The 20,709-nt window shown below is 38.8% G+C and overlaps 1 protein-coding gene across 1 annotated transcript in view; it reads left to right on the forward strand.

The window, feature by feature from the left end:
- The window catches only part of Ttc21b (tetratricopeptide repeat domain 21B), an 83,141-nt gene that overhangs the window by 37,426 nt on the left and 25,006 nt on the right, over positions 1–20,709 (forward strand). Inside the window, exons 16-20 of the mRNA XM_045147630.1 lie at positions 6,756–6,828; positions 8,136–8,246; positions 9,139–9,277; positions 15,381–15,487; positions 19,305–19,493. Of these exons, the coding sequence (XP_045003565.1) occupies positions 6,756–6,828; positions 8,136–8,246; positions 9,139–9,277; positions 15,381–15,487; positions 19,305–19,493 (619 nt within the window). The remainder of the gene's footprint in view (positions 1–6,755; positions 6,829–8,135; positions 8,247–9,138; positions 9,278–15,380; positions 15,488–19,304; positions 19,494–20,709) is intronic.

Below are 20,709 nucleotides of genomic sequence, written 5' to 3' on the forward strand. Positions count from 1 at the left end.
GGATCAGTTAGCCAAATCAAGAGCAATTGAGTCCTCACCATGGCTGTGTACCACTATTGCACTTGTGTGGGTATCACATCCGGTTAATTGTTGCTACTTAGGTTAAACAATGTGTTGCTTGGACAGATCTTGGTCACTTCCCCCAGTCGCCTATGTAGCGCCTTCTGGCACTAGACATGCTGACTGTCTGGGGACTGACTCTCTCCTGGCTTCCAGCCATGTCATTCCATTTTACGTGTCAGCTGCGTATGGAGTCTTCAGCAATAGGGTCTTACCACGGGCCTTTGGTGGGTCATCAATTACTCTGACAGAAGTCTGTCATTGTTTTGGGAAACCTTGTAGGTTTCTCTGATCAAAAGCTCATTGTGGATTGTAGGCCCAAGCTGGAAGTGGGGGTTACAGGTCAGTGTCCACTAAGAAATTGAGGAAAAAGATAACTAATATACAAGAGTTTGAGAGGAGAGAGATAGAGGGGAGAGGAGGAGAGGGAGGGAAGGAAGATGTAGGAGATTTAGGTCAGTCTTGATCCTACCCTCTCCAGTGTCTTGTGGTTCAGGTGTTTCCTGTAAGGGACTAGTGAAGGTTCAGTCATTTGGTCTGTCTTTTAGGAAGTAGAATTTTATGGTACCATTGCCGTTTGGGTCCGGATTACTGTTTTCCACCCTTTGATTCCCTCCCCGCCCTCCAAGTTTGTTTTGAGTGAACTATAATGTAATGGCTAAAAGCATGGATTTTGGTTTCAGTCAAATCTAACACATCTACAAACATTAACCCACCATTTTCTGTGAGATGACAATAATCTTTCACATAGAATTCTTGTACCAATTAGCTCAGATATTGTATATTTAGAGCTGATCAGTACGGCAGGTGTGGTGGCCCATGTGTGTAATCCCAACAATTGAAAGGCCAAGACAAAAGGATCTGAGTTTAAGGCCAGCCTAAACTTCAGTGAGACTCTGTCTCTCTCTCTCTAAATATATATATATATATATATATATATATATATATATATATATATATATATATATGTATGTATGTATTATGAAGCTGAGCAACACATTATTCTTCCAAATGATTTTTATTTTCACTTTAGCAGTCTAAATGTTTTGGGTAAATAGCAAATATTGAAGTAGAAGATTTTGTACTTGTGTACTTCCCCATATAATTTATACCATGGTGATCAGAGCTCACATCACTTAGGAGGACAATAAAATGTATTCCTTGTTAACAGTATCTGTAGGCAATAAGAGTGCCTATGGGACTTCCGGTTAAGATGGGGGCATAGGTACCATGCCAAAGCAGCCTGGGGGGGGGGGGGACAAAAAAAACTCAGCAAAATACATACTTTTACTAAAAAGCAAGGTATATAGGAAATTGAAATGGTAGCAGAGAAGTAGAAGAGATACAGAGCATCCAGAGCCCACACAGGCCAGCAAAACCGGCCCCGGCCGATCCACTGAACACGGCGGCGGTGCACCAGAAAGCCACCGGGCTCAGCTTGAGCCACAGAACAGCCAGGCGAGGGGAGCTTCCACTCACACCAGAGCTCTCTGCAAACTCTAGAAACATGAAGGGAGAGTGGCAGTGAACAACAGAGAAGCATATCACAAGGTAGAAAAACACATGGAATAGCGAGGGAACTACAGCAGCATCGGCTTCCTCCCCTCCCCCACCACCCGTGCCCACCTCCAGTGAACAGAGCAGCGGTCCCGGGACCTGGCCACACCAACTTGAGCCAACAGTGGGACCCAGGAAGTAGCAGAGTCCAGCAGCAACACCAGTGACTCCGGCACCAGGAACAGCGGACCCAGCGGCAGCAGATCCAGCAGTGGCAGCTTCAGTTGCAGCAGCAGCTTCAGCAGCAGCAGTGGCAGTTCCAGCAGCGGCAGCTTCAGAGGCAGCAGTGGCGGATCCAGCAGTGGCAGCTACAGCAGCAGCAGCAGTGGCAGATCTAGCAGCAGCAGTTTTAGCAGCAGCGGTGACAGATCCAGCTGCAGCAGCTTCAGCAGCAGCAGTAAAGGTTCCAGTAGCGGGGTTGCCATTCTGCAGGGCCAGTTTCCAGGCTCGGTTTGCCCCATAGGAAAAGTCAGTGCCCAGCTCCATAATTCAGAACAGTGGCCCAACGACCCAGCCACCAACTTAACTGAGACAAAAATCATCCAAAAAGGTAACTGGGATTGCACCAGGAAAGGGTCACACTTGGTCACAAGCTGACTTGGATCCCACAACAGACCAGAAATCTTAACCTCTTTGTTGATAAAGGATCTGGTTGTTATAATACCTACTGTTACATACATACTCAGTGCTGTTTTTGATTGAATGTGCACAGTGTTTAGTTAAACTTTAGAATCTACCTATATTTTATTCCACTCAGCCTACGTGATTACTCTCATAGCAGGCAAACTCAACCCCTAGGAACACCTTTGTAGATACTCTGGGAGTCTTAAGAGCCACACCTAACACCTTAAGCTCCTATCCTGAAGATATATAACATCAGATCAATTGATACAACTAAGAATACCCAGCTAGCTAGAAAATCCAAGCATTAACTTAATCCAAGATGCAAAAATATATATATTATAACACAAGAAACACTAAAAAGCAAGACAATATAAATCCACCTAAAAGTATTAATGCATCAGAAATGACCTCCAGTGAGAACGAGTTAGAGGAAATGCCTGAGAAAGATTTCAAAATAATGCTTATAAATATGGTCAAAGAAGTCAAAGACCAAATCAAAGGAGTCAAAGAGGAAATCAAAGGAATCAAAGAAGATGCAGGACACCAATTTCATGAAATAAAGAAGGCAATACAAGACATAAATAAGGAAATAGAAATAATAAAGAAAAAACAGTCAGAATTACTAGCAATGAAGAACACAGTTAATGAAATAAAAAACTGTAGAAAATCTCGCCAGTAGAATGGATGAAGGAGACGACAGAATATCTAAGCTAGAAGACCAGGTGGCAGATCTAATATAGTCCAAAAAGAGAAAGACAAACTTATAGAAAAGTAAGAGTGGGAATTTCAAGATATTCGGGACACTATGAAAAGATTAAATATAAGAATTCAGGGCATAGTAGAAGGAAAAGAAATCCACTCCAAAGGCATAGTAGGCGTCTTCAACAAAATCATAGAAGAAAATTTCCTCCAAATTGGGAAAGAAGTGCCAATGCAGATACAGGAAGCCTTTAGAACCCCAGCCACACAAAACCTGGAAAGAACCTTTCCTCGCCATATTATAATCAAACTACCAAACACACAAACCAAAGAAAAAATACTGAAGCAGTTAGAGAGAAAAATCAAGTTACTTACAAAAGCAAGCCCATCAGGATTACAGCAGATTATTCAACACAAACTTTAAAAGCCAGAAGGGCTTGGGGTGATGTATTCCAAGTTCTGAAAGATAACAACTGTCAAACAAGGTTACTTTATCCTGCAAAGCTATCCATTCAAATAGACGGAGAAATAAGGACATTCCATGACAAAAGCAGGTTAAAGGAGTATTTGAAGACAAAACCAGCCCTACAGAAAATACTTGAAATAATTCTCCATGCTGAAGAAAAGGAAAAGCACAGATATAAGGAACCTGGAAAAAACAAGCAATACTCCAATACTAGTTAACACAAGAGAGCAAAGGTGGAACCGGAACCACAAAAAAAAAAAAAAAAAAAGGCAAACATAAATACACACCTTTCAATAATATCTCTTAATATCAATGGCCTCAATGCCCCAACCAAAAGACATAGGTTTGCAGACTGGGTTAAAAAGCAGGATCCTCCAGTTTGTTGTCTCCAAGAAACTCACCTTTCTACAAAGGATAGACATTATCTTAGGGCAAAAGATTGGAAAATGGTGTTTCAAGCAAATGGGCCTAGAAAAAAAGCAGGCGTTGATATCCTAATATCTTCAGTCCAACGTTAGTCAAGAACGATAAGGAAGGTCACTTTATATTGATTAAGGGCATACTCCAACAGGAGGACATTACAATCCTAAAAGAAAATTACAGACCAATCTCCCTCATGAACATAGATGCAAAAATTCTCAACAAAATATTGGCAAACACAATACAAGAATATATCAGAAAGATCATTCATCCTGACCAAGGAGGCTTTATCCCAAGATGCAGGGATGGTTCAATATATGCAAATCTATAAATGTAATACATTATATAAATGGGTTGAAGGACAAAAATCACATGATCATCTCATTGGATGCAGAGAAAGCATTTGACAAAATCCAACATCCCTTCATGATAAAAGTCCTACAGAGACTGGGAATAGAAGGAACATATCTCAATATAATAAAAGCTATTTATGGCAAGCCTACAGCCAACATATTACTAAATGTGGAAAAACTGGAAGCTTTTCCACTAAAATCAGGAACAAGAAAAGGGTGTCCACTGTTTCCACTTTTTTTCAATATAGTTCTGGAAGTCTTAGCCATAGCAATAAGGCAAGAGTCACACATAAAAGGCATACAAATTGGAAAGGAAGAGATCAAGTTATCATTATTTGCAGATGACATGATTCTATACATAAAGGGCCCTAAAGACTCTACTAGCAAACTGTTAGAGCTGATAAAAACCTACAGCCATATAGCAGGATACAAAATAAATACACAGAAATCAGTAGCTTTCATATATGCTAACAAAAAGCACACAGAAGATGAAATCAGAGACTCACTCCCATTCACAATTGCATCAAAAAAAAAAAATAAAGTACCTTGGAATAAACCTAACCAAGGAAGTAAAAAATTTCTACAATGAGAACTTTAAAACTCTCAAGCAAGAAATTGCAGAAAACACTAGAAAGTGGAAAAACATCACTTGTTCCTGGATTGGAAGAATCAATATTGTGAAAAATCTTACCAAAAGCAATCTACATATTTAATGCAATCCCTATCAAAATTCCAAAGACTTTCTTCATGGAAATTGAAAAAACAATCCAGAAATTCATTTGAAATCACAAAAAAAAACCCTCAAATTTCTAAAATAATACTGAGCAACAAAAATGAGGCTGGTGGTATCACCATACCTGATTTTAACCTATACTACAGAGCCATAGTAACAAAAACAGTGTGGTATTGGCACAAATACAGACATGTAGATCAATGGAACAGAATAGAGGACCCAGATGTATGTCCAGGTAGCTATAGCCACCTGATATTCAATAAAAATGCCAAAAATACTCATTGGAGAAAAGACAGCCTCTTCAGCAAATGGTGTTGGGAAAACTGGATATATATCTGTAGAAGGATGAAAATAGTTTCTTCTCTCTCTCCATGCACAAGAATGAAGTCCAAATGGATTAAAGACCTTAACATCAGGCCTGAAACTCTGAAACTGCTAGAGGAAAAAGTAGGGGAAACCCTTCAACATATTGATCTTGGCAAAGACTTTCTGAATACAACCCCAGTTGCTCAGGCAAGAAAACCACAGATTAATCACTGGGACCTCGTGAAATTTCAAAGATTGTGCACTGCAAAGGACACAGTGAATAAAGCAAAGACGCAACCTACAGAATGGTAAAAAATTTTCGCCAGCTATACATCTGATAAAGTATTAATATCTAGGATACACAAAGAACTCAATAAGTTAAATAATAAGGAATCAAATAAGCTAATCAAAAAGTGGGCTATGGAGCTAAATAGATCATTCTCAAAGGAATGGCATATAAGCATATAAGCATATAAGCATCTAAAAAAGTGTTCTACGTCACTAATCATCAGGGAAATGCAGATTAAAACTACATTGAGATTCTATCTCACTCCTGTCAGATTGGCTACCATCATAAAAACAAATGATCATAAATGTTGGCGGGGATGTGGAAAAAGAGGAACCCTTCTACAGTGCTGGTGGAATGTAATCTGGTGCAGCCATGTGGAAATCAATGTGGAGGTTCCTAAAACAGCTAAAGATTGATCTACCATATGACCCAGCTATAGCAGTCCTAGGCATATATCCTATGGACTCATCTCATTTCCTTAGAAGTGCATGCTCAACCATGTTTATTGCTGCTCAATTTATAATAGCTGGGAAATGGAACCAGCCTAGATGTCCTTCAACTAATGAGTGGATAATGAAGATGTGGCACATTTATACAATGGAGTTCTACTCAGCAGTAAAGAATAATGAAGTTATGAAATTTGCAGAAAAATGGATGGATCTGGAAAGGATTATACTAAGTGAGGTAACCCAGGCTCAGAAAGCCAAGCGCCACATGTTCTCCCTCATATATGGATCCTAGCTACAGATGATTGGGCTTCTGCGTGAGAAGGAAAAAACTCAGTAGCAGAGGCCAGTAAGTTAAAAAGGAAATATAAAGGGAAGGGAAAGGTAGGGAGGAGGGTACTTAATAGGTTGGTATTGTATATATGTAAGTAGAATGATTGAAATGGGGAGGTAATATGATGGAGAATGGAATTTCAAAGGGGAAAGTGTGGGGTGGGGGAGGGTATTAACATGGGATATTTTTTATAATCATGGAAAATGTTAAAAATTGTGAGAAGATAAAAAATAAAATTAAATAAAATTGAAAAACAACAAAACAAAACAAAAAAAAAGAGTGCTTATATATTTGCTGTTTAAGTAGGGACTCAGTGAAAATGTACCTGGATGTGGGTCATGAATGTTTGTTTTTTAGTAAGAAGGTACTAAAGGCTACTGATTAATTGAAATAAATGAACCTACATTTTATTTTATTGGTTTAAAGTTATTTTATTCAACATGCTAAATGGAATCATCTGATTTCCAGAGAAATTGCTGAAAGAATGCCCAACCCCCGATCTTTTCTTCTCCTTGGTGATGCATACATGAATATTCAAGAGGTAATATTTCCCATTCTACTAAATTTTGTCTTAACAAGGAGAGAGAGCTGGAGAGAGAGCTCAGTCAATAAAGTACTTGCTTGTCTTGTAAGCATAAAGACCATAGTTCAGTACCTAGAACCTATATAAAAATGCCAAGCATGGGGCTGGAGAGATGACTTAGTGGTTAAGGTGTTTTCTTGCAAAGGCAAAGGATCCCAGTGCGAGTCTCCAGGACCCACTTATATAAGCACAAGGGGGCACATGCATCCAGAATTCATTTGCAGTGGCTGAAGGCCCTGGCGTGCCCATTCTTTATCTTTCCCTCTCTTTCCCTCCCTCTCTCTCCCTCTTTCTCTCAAATAAATAAATAAATAAAAGACTTTTTTTAAATGCCAAGTATGGTGGCACATACTGGGGAGGCAAAAACAGGAGGATGCCAGGACTCGCTGGTCAGCCATTCTAGTTAGCAAGCTCCAAGCAGGTGGGATACTTTCTCTCCTAAAAAAAAAAAAAAAAAAAAAAAAGTGAGGCTGGGCATGGTGGTACATGCTTTTTATCTCAGCACTCAAAGGCAGGGGTAGGAGGATCACTGTGAGCTTGAGGCCAGCCTGGAACTACAGACAGAGTGAGTCCAGGTCAGCCTGGGCTAGAGCGAGACCCTACCTCAAAAAAAGCAGAACAACAAAAAAGGCAAATGTAGAGAGTGTTTCTGAAAGTGATATCTAACGTTGTCTTCTGGCCTCCACATGTACACATACACATGAACACACTCACACAAGTGTGTTTAAAAAACCAGATAGTTCTATGGTTTCTATTGAAGTAGATTTTAGATAGATTCTAGATAGAATGAATAGCTTTCTATTAAAAGGAATTTGGCATTTTTACTGTGTTTAATATTTTAAACCTCATCATTGCTGTAAAAGGAGGATAGTTTTGATGATGTTTTGTTTTGTTTTCCTATTGAAACTCGATTCGGCACTATTGTTTACTGCAGTAGAGATGATACTAGAAGAGTATCAGGAGTTTCTGAATACCAAGATGAGTACATAGCTATGGCTGTTGTAATGGCTGCAGAAATGAAAAGTCATGAGGCTGTCTTAATCCTCACATTGTTCATGTATATAAGAACATGGTTGTCATGAATATCATCAGCCATCATTACCTGTCTGAAACTGCTAGGGTATCTGGGCTTTAATATGTACATGTATGTACCTTAATATATCCTTTAGCAAAGGAGTCCAGAGTAGGACCTTTGGAGATGTTGCTGCAATGGGATGCACCAAAGCTGGGTTCTAACACTTACTGTTTGTGTCTGGCACTGTTAGCCCGAAGAAGCCATAGTGGCATATGAACAAGCCTTAAATCAGAACCCAAAGGATGGAACACTGGCTAACAAAATGGGGAGAGCACTTGTGAAAACTCACAACTATTCAAAGGTAAGTACTTCATAATGGTTCCAAATATGCTTATAGTTTAAAAACCAAAACCACTGTATGGAAGTTCCCGGCACCTACCACTTTCATCTTTGGTGTTGGAAACTCCCCATCTTTGCTGGTGAACTGTTGGTAGGGTCAGATGATTCATAGTGACTCACATTTGACTTTGCTCTGCTTTGTGAAGATTGTTTTGATGCTCATGTTTACTTCAGGCTGTTTTTTTATATCTCAGTCCTTGCAATCAAATAATTATCATAAACTTGCTAATAGCCATCTCTTTTTATGAAATATTTATTTATTTATGTATGTGACAGAGATCCAGAGAGAATGGGCATGGCAGGGCCTCCACCCACTGCAAACAAACTCCAGATGCATCTGCTACCTTGTGCATCTGGCTTACATGGGTCCTGGGGAGTCAAAAGCCCTTTGGCTTAGCAGGCAAGTGCCTTAACCTGTAAGTCATCCCTCCAGCCCAGTACATCTGTTTTATTATGTAATGCAACACAGTCAATATCCTTTCTGCTGAACCTTTTAGGGTTTGGTTTTTACATGTTTTGTTGGAGATTTTTTTCTTAATAGGCATACCAGGTTAGCCTTTGAGTGGTGTATCTTTGCACTGTTCCTAGTGATTATTAAGCATATGTGTCCTAGCTAGCAAAGCACATGAATTCAGTAAATTTGCTTACCTCTCATATAAATTCTGTAAAAGTAATTTTGCCAGAACTTCCCATTAACTAGTTATTCTAAGAAAATGCTCATTGCTATGTGTAATAATAAGATTCTTTAAGAAAGGGCATCCATCACAGTACAGGCATGTAGCTAATAGTCTTATGTTAGTGATGCATGAACTAGCTGTGCTTGCTTTCTCCTAACTACAGTGGGTTTTGTTTAGGCAATCACCTACTATGAGGCTGCTTTGAAAAATAAACAACACAGCTACCTTTACTTTGACCTGGCCGAGCTCTTACTAAAACTGAAACAGTATGACAAAGCAGAAAAAGTTCTTCAGCATGCTCTAGCTCATGAACCTGGTATGGGAATCTTCTTATTTGAAAACATCATAGCTGATAAATGTGGTCTATTTACTGTTCTCTTACTTAATTCATATTCTCAATATTTTATGTGTAGTTGGTTGTATAAAATTATATTCTTTTATCAGAAGTCCACTGCTAAAAAGATGTGTCTTTAAATCTAATAACAGATTGATGAAACAATTGTGTTATAAAATGTGCTAATTTGCCAAATAATGTAAGTTATCCATAAATTATAACTACTTCTGATGTTTAAGCATATTAGTATATTTATACCCCTTAACTTTTAAAAATAATGAAACATGATTCTTTCTAAAAATTTAAGTATTGTAAAATACATATGTCATTGGCTTTGCTTCTCCATGAATTCCATTTACTCTATTATTAGATCATTTCCCATTAGTTTTTGACTAAATACTATACATTGTCTATGGAATCATGGTATGTGTATACTCACTATGTTCACACATTGCTTTGCATTAGTTAAAGACTCAACACTATATGTTTTCTCTATTTTGTATAGTGTACATATAAAATAAATGCAATTTTCCGTTTCCAAAAGCATGGCCTTTTGCCAGATATCCTAGAAGCCAGGCCCCAGTTGTAAGGCTTACATCATATTTTCTATCTAAATGACCTATTGTATTTATAATTATATAGAATATATTTTCATCTAATATCGCCTTTTCTCCATGTCAAATATAGTCTTTTATTTTTATTGTATGTTGACATCATAATGTATGAATCACCTATTGAGTATTTGGGAAATGTTAGAAAAATACTGAAGTATGATCTCAGATGATATACCTCTGTGTAGATTTTTTGTTTTTGTTATTGTTTCTGGGTTTTTGTTTTGTTTTGTTTTGTTTTTGTTGTTATTGTTCTTTTTTGTGTGTGTGGCCAGGTCTCACTTTGTAGCCTAAGCTGTCCTAGAATTCACGACAGTCCTTCTCTCGTAGCCACCTAGGTGCATGATCCACCATGCTCAACAAATGGTTCTTGCTTTTTGTTTTTTGCTTTGTTTTTTTTTTTTCCAAGGGAGGGTCTCACTGTAGCCCAGGCTGACCTGGAACAGGTGGCCTCCAGCTCACAGTGATCCTCCTATCTCTGCCTCCCCAGTGCTGGGATTAAAGGCGTTGTGCCACCATGCCCAGCTAACAAATTGTTCTTTCTTTTTTTTAATATATTTTATTTATTTATTTATTTATTTATTTGTTTGAGGGAGAGAGAGAGAGAATGGGCCTCCAGCCACTGCAAACAAACTCCAGATGTGTGCGCCCCCTTGTGCATCTGGCTTACGTGGGTCCTGGACAGTCAAACCGGGATCCTTCGGCTCTTCGGGCAAACCCCTTAACTGCTAAGCCATCTCTCTAGCCCAAATTGTTCTTTCCTAAGGGTAAAAAAAAATGTCCCAGTACAATGAGTGTTCGTTATGAAAAAAATGACATTCTTACTTTAATTTGCATTGCTTGGATATCTAATAAGGCTGCATGTGAGACAACCTGGAGAGGCTCACCAGCACCTTGTTTAGAGGTAGCCCTTTGTCTTCAGTGCATACCCTTTGTTAATCTTGTAGACTTTTTTCCTGGGATGTGTTTATTTATGAAATTTATTTTTTGTCTCTTTGGTAAATAAAACAACTATCATGTGTCATATCTGGATATATTTCTTTTTTGACTTCTGAATTACTACTATTCTTTGAAAAAGCTCTCCTAGGTTTTAATGCTATGAAAGGCTTCCCATATGTTATTTTGTTATTTTGGTTTTTGTGTGATGAACTTTCACTCATATACTTTAATCCACATAGTTTTTTCCTATTATCATTTTCAAATAGCCAGTTATTTTAGTTCCATTTTTGAGATACCACCTTTATTAAGTAATAAACACCATACATATGACTGTGTAGGAAACTTAGTTTTATTCCATTGACTTCTTTTGCCAATACCACGTTTATTGTAGCATTAAAATATGTCTGAGCCTATAATAAAAGTCTGCTCTAAGTTTCCACATATTAAAGACCTTTAAGTCCTCATTAATCTGTCAGATTTTCCTCTTACACACTGAAACATAAATGTGGATAAGCATTTTCAAAGGTTGGAGAGAAGATCCAAGTATATATTGTATTGACAAAAAGCTGTTACCTTTATGTAGAAAAGGTTTAATGAATGTTTTCTGAACATACCAATGGCATATTTATTTTATTTTATTTTATTTTTATTCATACTCTTAACTTTTTTTTCTTTTTTTTTCTTTTTTAATTTTTGTTAACATTTTCCATGATTATAAAATATATCCCATGGTAATTCCCTCCCTCCCCACCCCCACACTTTCCCATTTGAAATTCCATTCTCCATCATATTACCTCCCCATTACAATCATTGTAATTACATATATACAGTATCAACCTATTAAGTATCCTCCTCCCTTCCTTTCTCTTCCCTTTATGTCTCCTTTTTAACTTACTGGCCTCTGCTACTAAGTATTTTCATTCTCACGCAGAAACCAATGGCATATTTAGATGCCTTCTACATTTCTTGTGTTATTGTGTTAGGATTAACTTTAACTATTGTGGCAATATCGATCATTGTCCATGCCGGTTTTGAGAATAGGTACGCCAGGGCCTCCAACCACTACTGATGAGTTCCAGATGCAAGTGTCCCTTTGTGCATGTGGCTTTTTGTAGGTACTGAGGAATTGAATCCTTGTTAGACTTTGCAGGCAAGCCCTTAACTATTGAGCCATCACTCCATCCCCGCTAGTTTTGTTTAGTTTTGTTTTGTTTTTGTTTATTTTTATTTATTTATTTGAGAGCAACAGAGAGAGAAAGTGGCAGAGAGAGAGAGAGAAAATGGGCACTCCAGGGCCTCCGGCCACTGCAAACAAACTCTAGATGTGTGTGCCCCCTTGTGTGTCTGGCTTACGTGAGTCCTGGGGAATCGAGCCTCAAACAGGGATCCTTAGGCTACACAGGCAAGCGCTTAACCACTAAGCCATTTCTCCAGCCCTGTGTTTTTTTTTTTTTTTTTTTTTTTTTTTAGTCAGCGTCCTGACTCCCATTTTCTTCATTATCCAGGTTTCCTCATCAGATAAATGGTAGCATCTGGCTTCTGACAAACATCTTTAACCTAACATTGCTAAAACATAAAGCTTCAGGCCCTTCTCTAGTCAGTTTAACATGTAGTGTTCTCCCTCTCCATAAATTCATCCTCCTCTGTGGCTAAGAACAATTAAAATTCTTGGCCTGGGCCTTGTCACTACATTTGGGAAAGAGCTGTTGACTCTCTGCCTTCTGAATATATCTCACTACACTGAGAAACTGCCTAGGTCCAATTTCCACTGCTATCTGCCCTGCCCCCTTCCCAGGACTCTCATCAGACCTTTTCATAGGTCAGTAGCTGGCTGGTCTCCCGGCTTCTGTCCCCAGCCCCAGTACCCTTTCACGGCATCTCTTATCTAGGAGCTGTTTGCAGCCTTTCAGGGAGTCTTAAGTCTGTCCTCATCTGCTCAGTCACCCTCTCTCTTGTTCCCTTAGATTAGGCAAGTGTTCTCTGTGGCTTACCGTGTTTATGCACTTTCTCTCTGATCTCTCCTTGTTACTTGTGCTCACTTTCCAGCTTTTTGCACCTGGAAAGTAACCATAAGGAAACCTGCCTCCTATGGAACCACTGGTCTTGCTGGGCTAAGATTTTGTTTTTCTGAATTGGGTAATTTTTTTTAAGTGCTTCCCAAGTTGAAATTTTAAAGATACCTTATATGTGAACCTTTGAAACAGTGTAGAGTGGACAGCTCACAATAAATGGTAGATGGAACTTCATTTGGTACTAGGGTCCTTATATTCCCTGTAGGAACAAAATATTCTTTTTTTTTTTTAACGTGTGTGTGGTGTGTGCATGTGTGTGACCATGTGGCACCCAATGTGCTTGCCTACGGTGGGATGTGCTCCGTCATTCTTTTGCCTATCTGTCCATCACAGTGAGCTGAACTTCCCAGTCTCCTAACCCTCAGCAAGCTGGACTCTCTGGTCTCTGCTCCCCTCCAGGACTGGAGACGCATACACATGACCACACCCAGCTCTTCATGTGGGTTCTGGGAGAATAACTCAAACCATCTCTCAAGCCTTCTCAGGCTCTCATGCTTACACAAAACGTACTCTTTTTTTAAAGAAAAAAAAAGACCTTTTTATGGGCAGTTTTTATGTATGTACAACATGCATTTTATCAAAGTCCACTCACGCCCCTCTTTCCTTTCCTGGCCCCTCGCATACTCCTGCCACCGAGCCCTTTCTCCCAACTAGTCCCTCTAGCATGTTCTTGATTGATTATGAATTTTTTGTGTGAACTGTTTGGTGCTGGTTATATTCCCATCAGCTTATATAGTCTTTTATCCTCCCTCTCCGGCCCCCAATCCACTGAGGGTCTTCCTCAGTGGGGTTAATTGGTGTTCAGTGTGGGTCGTGAATGCACCTGCCAGCCTTGGAGAGGGGCTGGATACTCCTTTCCACCCTGTAGCTCTTAGGCTCTTTCTGTCTCCTCGCCTGCAATGTTGCCTGAGCCTTGGCAGCTGTGTTGTAATTCTACTTTAGTGTTGAGCATTTTGCAACCTCTGGGTTTCTGCATTGAAGCATTTTGAGTGTTCTTGGTGTCTGTTGCCACCCCCCTGGAGCTTGTCAAGCTAGCAGTGAGAGTAGCATTCATGTTTAGATGGCCACTTCCTCTATAATGTGTCCTAGGCTCTGTCAGATGTGATGGATGGAGGTGGGTTATCTCCTGCTGGGCAGGTGGCTGTCTTGTACTGGTGGACATTGGTTCTCCCCAGTTCTTGCTGTCATCTGTTAAAGAAAAAACAAAAGACAAGATTCTTTAACGAAGAGTGATAAAAGCATGGACTAAAGCTTATGTGCCTAGTTATGTTTTCTATTTTTTATTTTGGGGGGTTTTTGAGGTAAGGTCTCACTGTAGCCCAGGCTGTCCTGGAATTCACTGTGTAGTGTCAGGCTGGCCTAGAACTCACAGTGATCCTCCTACCTTTGCCTCCTGAGTGCTGGGATTAAAGGCATACACCACCATGCCTGGCATGTCTAAGTTAAGAGGCTTTGGTGGGTATCATTACTCTTCTTAGCGGAAGACCAGTGGAAGTCTTTCTTTGTAGTTTATGACCATTGTATCAATCGGATCCTGACTTGGTTCTCAGTTTGATACTTTCCCACTGAGCAGGCCTCATATCCAATCAGAGAGCCATTGTTTACCCACATAGGCTATGTGCCATTATTGCAGTAGGGTCTTACTCTAGACCAGGTTGACCTGGAACTCTGTATTCCCAGGCTGGCCTCAATAATGATCCTCCCACCTCTGCCTCTGAGTGCTTGGATTAAAAGCATATACCACCTGGCAATTTATTGAATTTTTTTCTTGTTGTTTTCTCAAAGGTTGTACTGTTTCAGTTCCTCTCCCCATTCTCCTGAGGGTCCTCCTCGGTGGGGTTTTTGGTATCATTGTGGGATCACAAAGGCCCCAGTCAGTCTGTGGGTGGGGGGGGGAGTGACTCAGGCTAATCCTACCCACTCTGAGGCTCTTACAATCTCTCTACACCTTCTTCTGCATGCTCCCTGAGCTTTGGCTGGTGAGGTTGAGACCTGATTGAATGTTGAATTCTCTGTAACCTGTGGATCTGTTTTGATGAAGTTTGAAAATTAGCCTTCCTAATGATGGTACTCTATTGCTTATAAAGTATGTGGTATTTTAAAAAAGAAGTTACCTTTTTAAGTGCATGTAGCAACTAGTCTATTTTTAACGACTTCAGTAAATAGGAATTTTGACACTTACAAAATGAAAATTAAAATGCTAACCTGTGATGAGATTATTTTCTAATATGTGTCCAAAATAGCTTCCGATTATAATCCTTTATTATTTTTACATTTTCTTCCAGCCATTTTTATGTGCTATATCATTTGTTTTTATTTGACTATGCTTTAAGTAACTACTAGAAAAAATATTAACTTAATATTCATTTTGTCAAAATATATTTTTAAAGAACAGTTTTTAAAACTGTAGAAAATATGCACATTTAATTTAGATTTTCCCTTTTGCATTCCATTCCCTTGTAGTAAATGAACTGTCTGTTCTCATGGAAGATGCACGTTCTCAAGTCCTGCTGGCAAAAGTTTATAGTAAAATGCAAAGACCTAATGATGCCATCACTTCCTTACAACAGGTATCTTGTCTCTATTATGGCTTTTGCAATAGGAAACAAGAGTAACAGAAAATATAGCAAAATACAAATAAGGATTGAATACCTAATGATTATACCATTTAAGTATTGTTGTAACAGCTAGGAAAGCTTGGTGTTTTTATTTCTGTTCTATACCTGACAGATAACTGTTAGTGTGAAGTCTTACAGCTTATGTTAAAACCAAAATCTGAACTCAGTGCTCACTTCCTCTTCTTATTTAGAGCGTCAGTTTTTACAGATATCTTGTGGTTTTTCAGAGTAGAAGTTTTACACACATTTCCTTAGATGTTTTCTAAGTGGTTGATAGCCTTCCATGTTTTTTTTTATTTCAATTTCTGATGTGCCAATCTTTTTTTTTTAATTTAATTTATTAGTTTTCTTTTCAGTAAATACAGGCAGTTTGGTACCATTGTTTAGACTCATCTGTGATCTACCCCCTCCCATTGGACCCTCCTTGTTGATGTAAATGGGTCGTACATTGTGGAGTTAGCCCCCAATTATTGGTATGATAAATGTCTCTGCAAATCATGACCCAACATGTGACTCTGACATTCTTTCCACCCCCTCTTCCGCAAAATTTCCCTGAGCCATGTTGGGTTCATTTTTGGTCTGCTTCAGTGCTGAGGTGTTGGGGGCCTCTGAGGCTCTGGCTCTCTGATTTGGTAGGAGTTGATTTTTCTCTGCGTTGGTCTCCTTCCCCTTTGTGCTGGTATCCAGTTCACAGGAAAACATCACCCTTGCTTGTTTCACCAGTTGTCCTTAGTTTCAGTTGGGCCCCTTTTGAGGTATGTTGGGGCAGCTCTCTTCTTAGGATCTGCATCTATCTGGAAAAGAGAAGCAGATTCTCCAACGGAGAGTAAGTTAGCACCCGGAAAATTGAGATAACACTTACTTTTTTGATAGACAGTATGATAGGTGCCAATCATTTTTACAAGTGATTTAAGTTCTATAAAATTCACTCACTGGTCAAGATGACTATATGACTTTTCTCCTGTTTATTTTTGTCTGTTAATGTGTCATACTAAATTCATGGTCAAATGATAACCAACCCTTATATTCCAGAAATAAATGTCAATTTCTAAAAGACCTTGCCAGAATTTAAAGATGTTTCTTAACATTTTGTTTAGGCTTTCTATGTTACTGTCCATGGAAGACAATGATCTGTAAGAATACTTTTTATTAATGGTTGGAAGAGTTGGATTTTGAAACCATTGGGGCCTTAACACTTCTTTGATGGAAACTAATTTTTAATAGATTCAGCAACTTCAATAAATTTCAGGCTGATCACTTAAGTTTTTAAAATTTAAGTTTTTTGTTCATTTTATTAAATGCTGAAATAAATTAACATAACTTTTTATCACGTCTTTTGAGTTTTTATAGTAAGTGCTATAGAATGCATCTTTTATAGATCTGATATTTTAATTTTCCTTCTCTTTTAAAAATTTATTTATTTGAAAGAGTAAGAGAAGGGCAAATAGAGAGAGAGAATGGGCATCCCAGGGCCTTCAGCTGCTGCAAATGAACTCCAGATGCATGTGCCATCTTGGTCATCTAGTTTACATGGGACCTGGAGAATCGACTGGGTCCTTTGGCCTTGCAGGCAGGTGCCTTAACCACTAAGCCATTTCTCCAATCCTTCATTTTCTTTTTGATAATCTTGGTAGGAATTAATTCTTACTGTTATTAACAAATCAACCTTTTCCCTTTTTGCATGTGTATATGTGTGGTACATGTATGTGTATGCATGTGGTGACCAGTGGACAACCTCCAGCATCATCCTCAGGCTTGCCCTTAGGGTAGAAGGATCGCCATGCATTTGAAGTCAACCACACAGTGAGCTCCAGGTCCGCCTGGGCGAGAGTGAGATTCTGCCTCAAAAGCTAAAGGAAAACATTTAGAATTGTATGTGTATAAATGTTTCTGTGATTTTTGGCCGTAGAAAGGCTTGTCACGAATAGGGCATGTAAGTTTTCTATGCTGTATGAATGTATGTAGTGGATGAAAATAATATACCCATTTATTAACATCACACTCTCTCTGGACCTGGGAACAGAACTCTGCCTGAGCTGGGATATCTCCATTGCTGCAGTTATAATAATGGCCAGGCTGAATTCGCAGCAGGAGACTTGTCTGGTAAAGGGCAATTTTGTTGAGTGACTCAGTCATATATTATTTTATTCTAACTCTAGGAACAGTTATAGGAAAACAAATCACTCTTGCATATTCTTGGTGTCTTTTCTTTGAAAATAAATGCTTAAGTACAAAATAAGGAACTTGTCTGATACACAAAATAATTTTATCATTATATGACTTTATAAATGCAAAGTTATAATTAATGTATACAGATATTTGTTTTATTTCTTTTACTTAATGTCGGTATTTTTCCAACATAAATAGTTTTTTTTTAAATTTTATTTATTTATTTATTTGAGAGTGACAGACACAGAGAGAAAGACAGATAGAGGGAGAGAGAGAGAATGGGCGCGCCAGGGCTTCCAGCCTCTGCAAACGAACTCCAGACGCGTGCGCCCCCTTGTGCATCTGGCTAACGTGGGACCTGGGGAACCGAGCCTTGAACCGGGGTCCTTAGGCTTCACAGGCAAGCACTTAACCGCTAAGCCATCTCTCCAGCCCACATAAATAGTTTTAATATCTACATTTTTATGTGTGTGGCTTTGCATCCAATATATGAAAATTTATATGATACTCTGACTTATTTGTTATGTTTTATTTTGAGGTTGTCTTCAATAAGATATGTAAAGGTACTAAGAAAATTCAGAATCCACTCCTAAGGTCTCACCTGATTCCCCTTATCTACTACTGTGGCAGCCATGTTATGACTGGAATAGCTGTATGAGCATATAAATATAAAATGCTGATAGTTATATTCTGCATACAACATATTTGTGTCTGTACTTCTTTCTATGTAAGGATTTAAAGGAATGTAAAAGAGTATATATTGTAAAATACAGAAGATGGAACCCAGTGTGGTAGTGCACGCCTTTAATCCCAGCACTTGGGAGGCAGAAGTAGGAGGATCACCATGAGTTTGAGGCCACTCTGAGACTTCATGGTGAATTCCTGATTAGCCTGGGCTAGAGTGAGACCCTACCTTGAAAAATCAACAAACAAACAAAAAAATTGTAATTATTTAATGATAACATCTAGGCATCTTTTTCTGGTTCAAGATTGAATTTCCTTTTAAGAAGTTTTGCGTCCATATCTTTCTAATGTGGAAAAGATTCAGAAAGATGCATGCAATGTGATTTCTTGCAAATAAGAACATTTCAAATCATTAAAAAAACTTTTATTATTTATTTGAGAGTGGTCACGCCAGGGCATCCAGCCACTGCATACAAACTCCAGACAGATATGCCACCTTGTGCCTCTGGCTTATGTGGGTCTCGGGGAATTGAACCTGGGTCCTTTGACTTATGCAAGCAAGCCCCTTAACCACTAAGCCATCTCTCCAGCCTGAACGTTTGAGATCTCAATAATACATTTTCTTGAATTAGTTTTGTTAGACCATGGACAAGCTTGAATAAATCTTGCACAAAATTGTAGTGCATATAAGCTATTAGAAGTTGTTTATTTTTCATTCCTCATTCTTTTCTTTGCTTTGCTTTTTTTGTTTTGTTTTGTTTGTTTGTTTTCAAAATAGGGTGTCACTCTAGCCCAGGCTGACCTGAAACTCCCAGTGATCCTTCTACCTTTGCCTCCAAACATATGTAATTAAAGGCATGTGTCATCACACTAACTTCTTTTTCATTTTTTAATCCCCAACCCCCTTTTATTCTAGGCCCGAGAATTACAGGCACGGGTACTAAAACGTGTTGAAATGGAGCAGCCTGATGCAGTTCCTGCACAGAAACACTTAGCAGCTAAAATTTGTGCAGAGATGGCAAAACATGCTGTTGTTCAACAAGACTATGAAAGAGCTATAAGGTTTTACAAAGAGGCCCTGATTCACTGTGAGACAGACAGTAAGGTCAGTGCCTTAATAACACTTTAAGTACCTTTGCCCCCACATGCCATCTAATTTCTTCAGATATAAAAGTCTCTTAGCAGCTGGTAAAGATTTGAAAAGAAATGTAACAAAAGCAGAAGATAAAGAGTTAAAATTGTTGCTAGAAAGCTTTGAAAATGTATGTATGAGACTGGGGTGTAGCTCCATGGTGCCTTGCTTTCCCTGCGTGTGCCAGGCATGGGGTTCAATCCTGAGCACTGTAAAAACAAACTCACAAAACTTCAGATGCCTTAAACTAAAAAATGATAGTAGAATAAATAATGTAATGCAAATCTTCATGTTCTTTACTTTCAATGTATACCTAGGTTTGAATAATCACTTTAAAACAGTCTATTAGTCATGAATAAGTATCTGGATGTAGGTGGTTCAACTCAGTTTGCCTAGCAGCTATTGTATTCTCTACCTGTTTCAATTGTTCTGTGGTTCTGAGGATGCAGAAGTGAGGCGAGTGATTGACTCAGTGACCTCAAGAGGCAAGGTGTGATGATTAACGAAAATGGCCTTCATAAGCCACAACCACACAGGTCCATTTCCAGTGGTAGAGAATGAGTAGTATGGGTAGTTCTTGCTCTGAACCATACCTCCCAGACTGTCTGCTTGAATCTTTTTTTCTTTTACAAATGAGAAAGCAGGTGGAAAGGGGTAGAAAGAGGCCTGGGGTGGTAGTTTACTTGAGGAACACTTGCCTAGCATGCTTGAAGCCTTGGGTTCAGTCTCAAGCACTACAAAGAGAAAACAAGGAGGTACAAACAGCTTGGTTGGGTCCTTTGATACAGGAATGTGTACTAGAACCTAACATCCTGTTTTTAAGATCAGTAGTACCATTTTTCACATTTTCTTTTGTGTGTGTGTTTGAGTTACCATCTGTTTATTTTATTTTTTCCAGCAAATTAGAAAATAGAGATGGGTGTGCCTGTGGTTTTCCTTGTCTATAGTGCCTGGCATTTTTACTGCCATAGCTTTTAGTCAACTAAAATTTAATGTCATCCACGCATTTTCCTCATTAGTATTTTACTCTAAAATTGTGTTCTGGCTAATCTTTCTGTGGTGCTTTGAACCAGATGCTCCCCACAACTGCATGTGCTCTGAATGCCTGGTCCCAGGCTAATGATAATTTGGAAGGTGGAGTCTTGCTGGAGTAGTTGTGTTTCTGGGAAAGGGCTTTGGGGTGTTATAC

The sequence above is a fragment of the Jaculus jaculus genome, chromosome 4, assembly GCF_020740685.1.
Source record: "Jaculus jaculus isolate mJacJac1 chromosome 4, mJacJac1.mat.Y.cur, whole genome shotgun sequence".
Lineage (NCBI taxonomy): Eukaryota > Metazoa > Chordata > Mammalia > Rodentia > Dipodidae > Jaculus > Jaculus jaculus.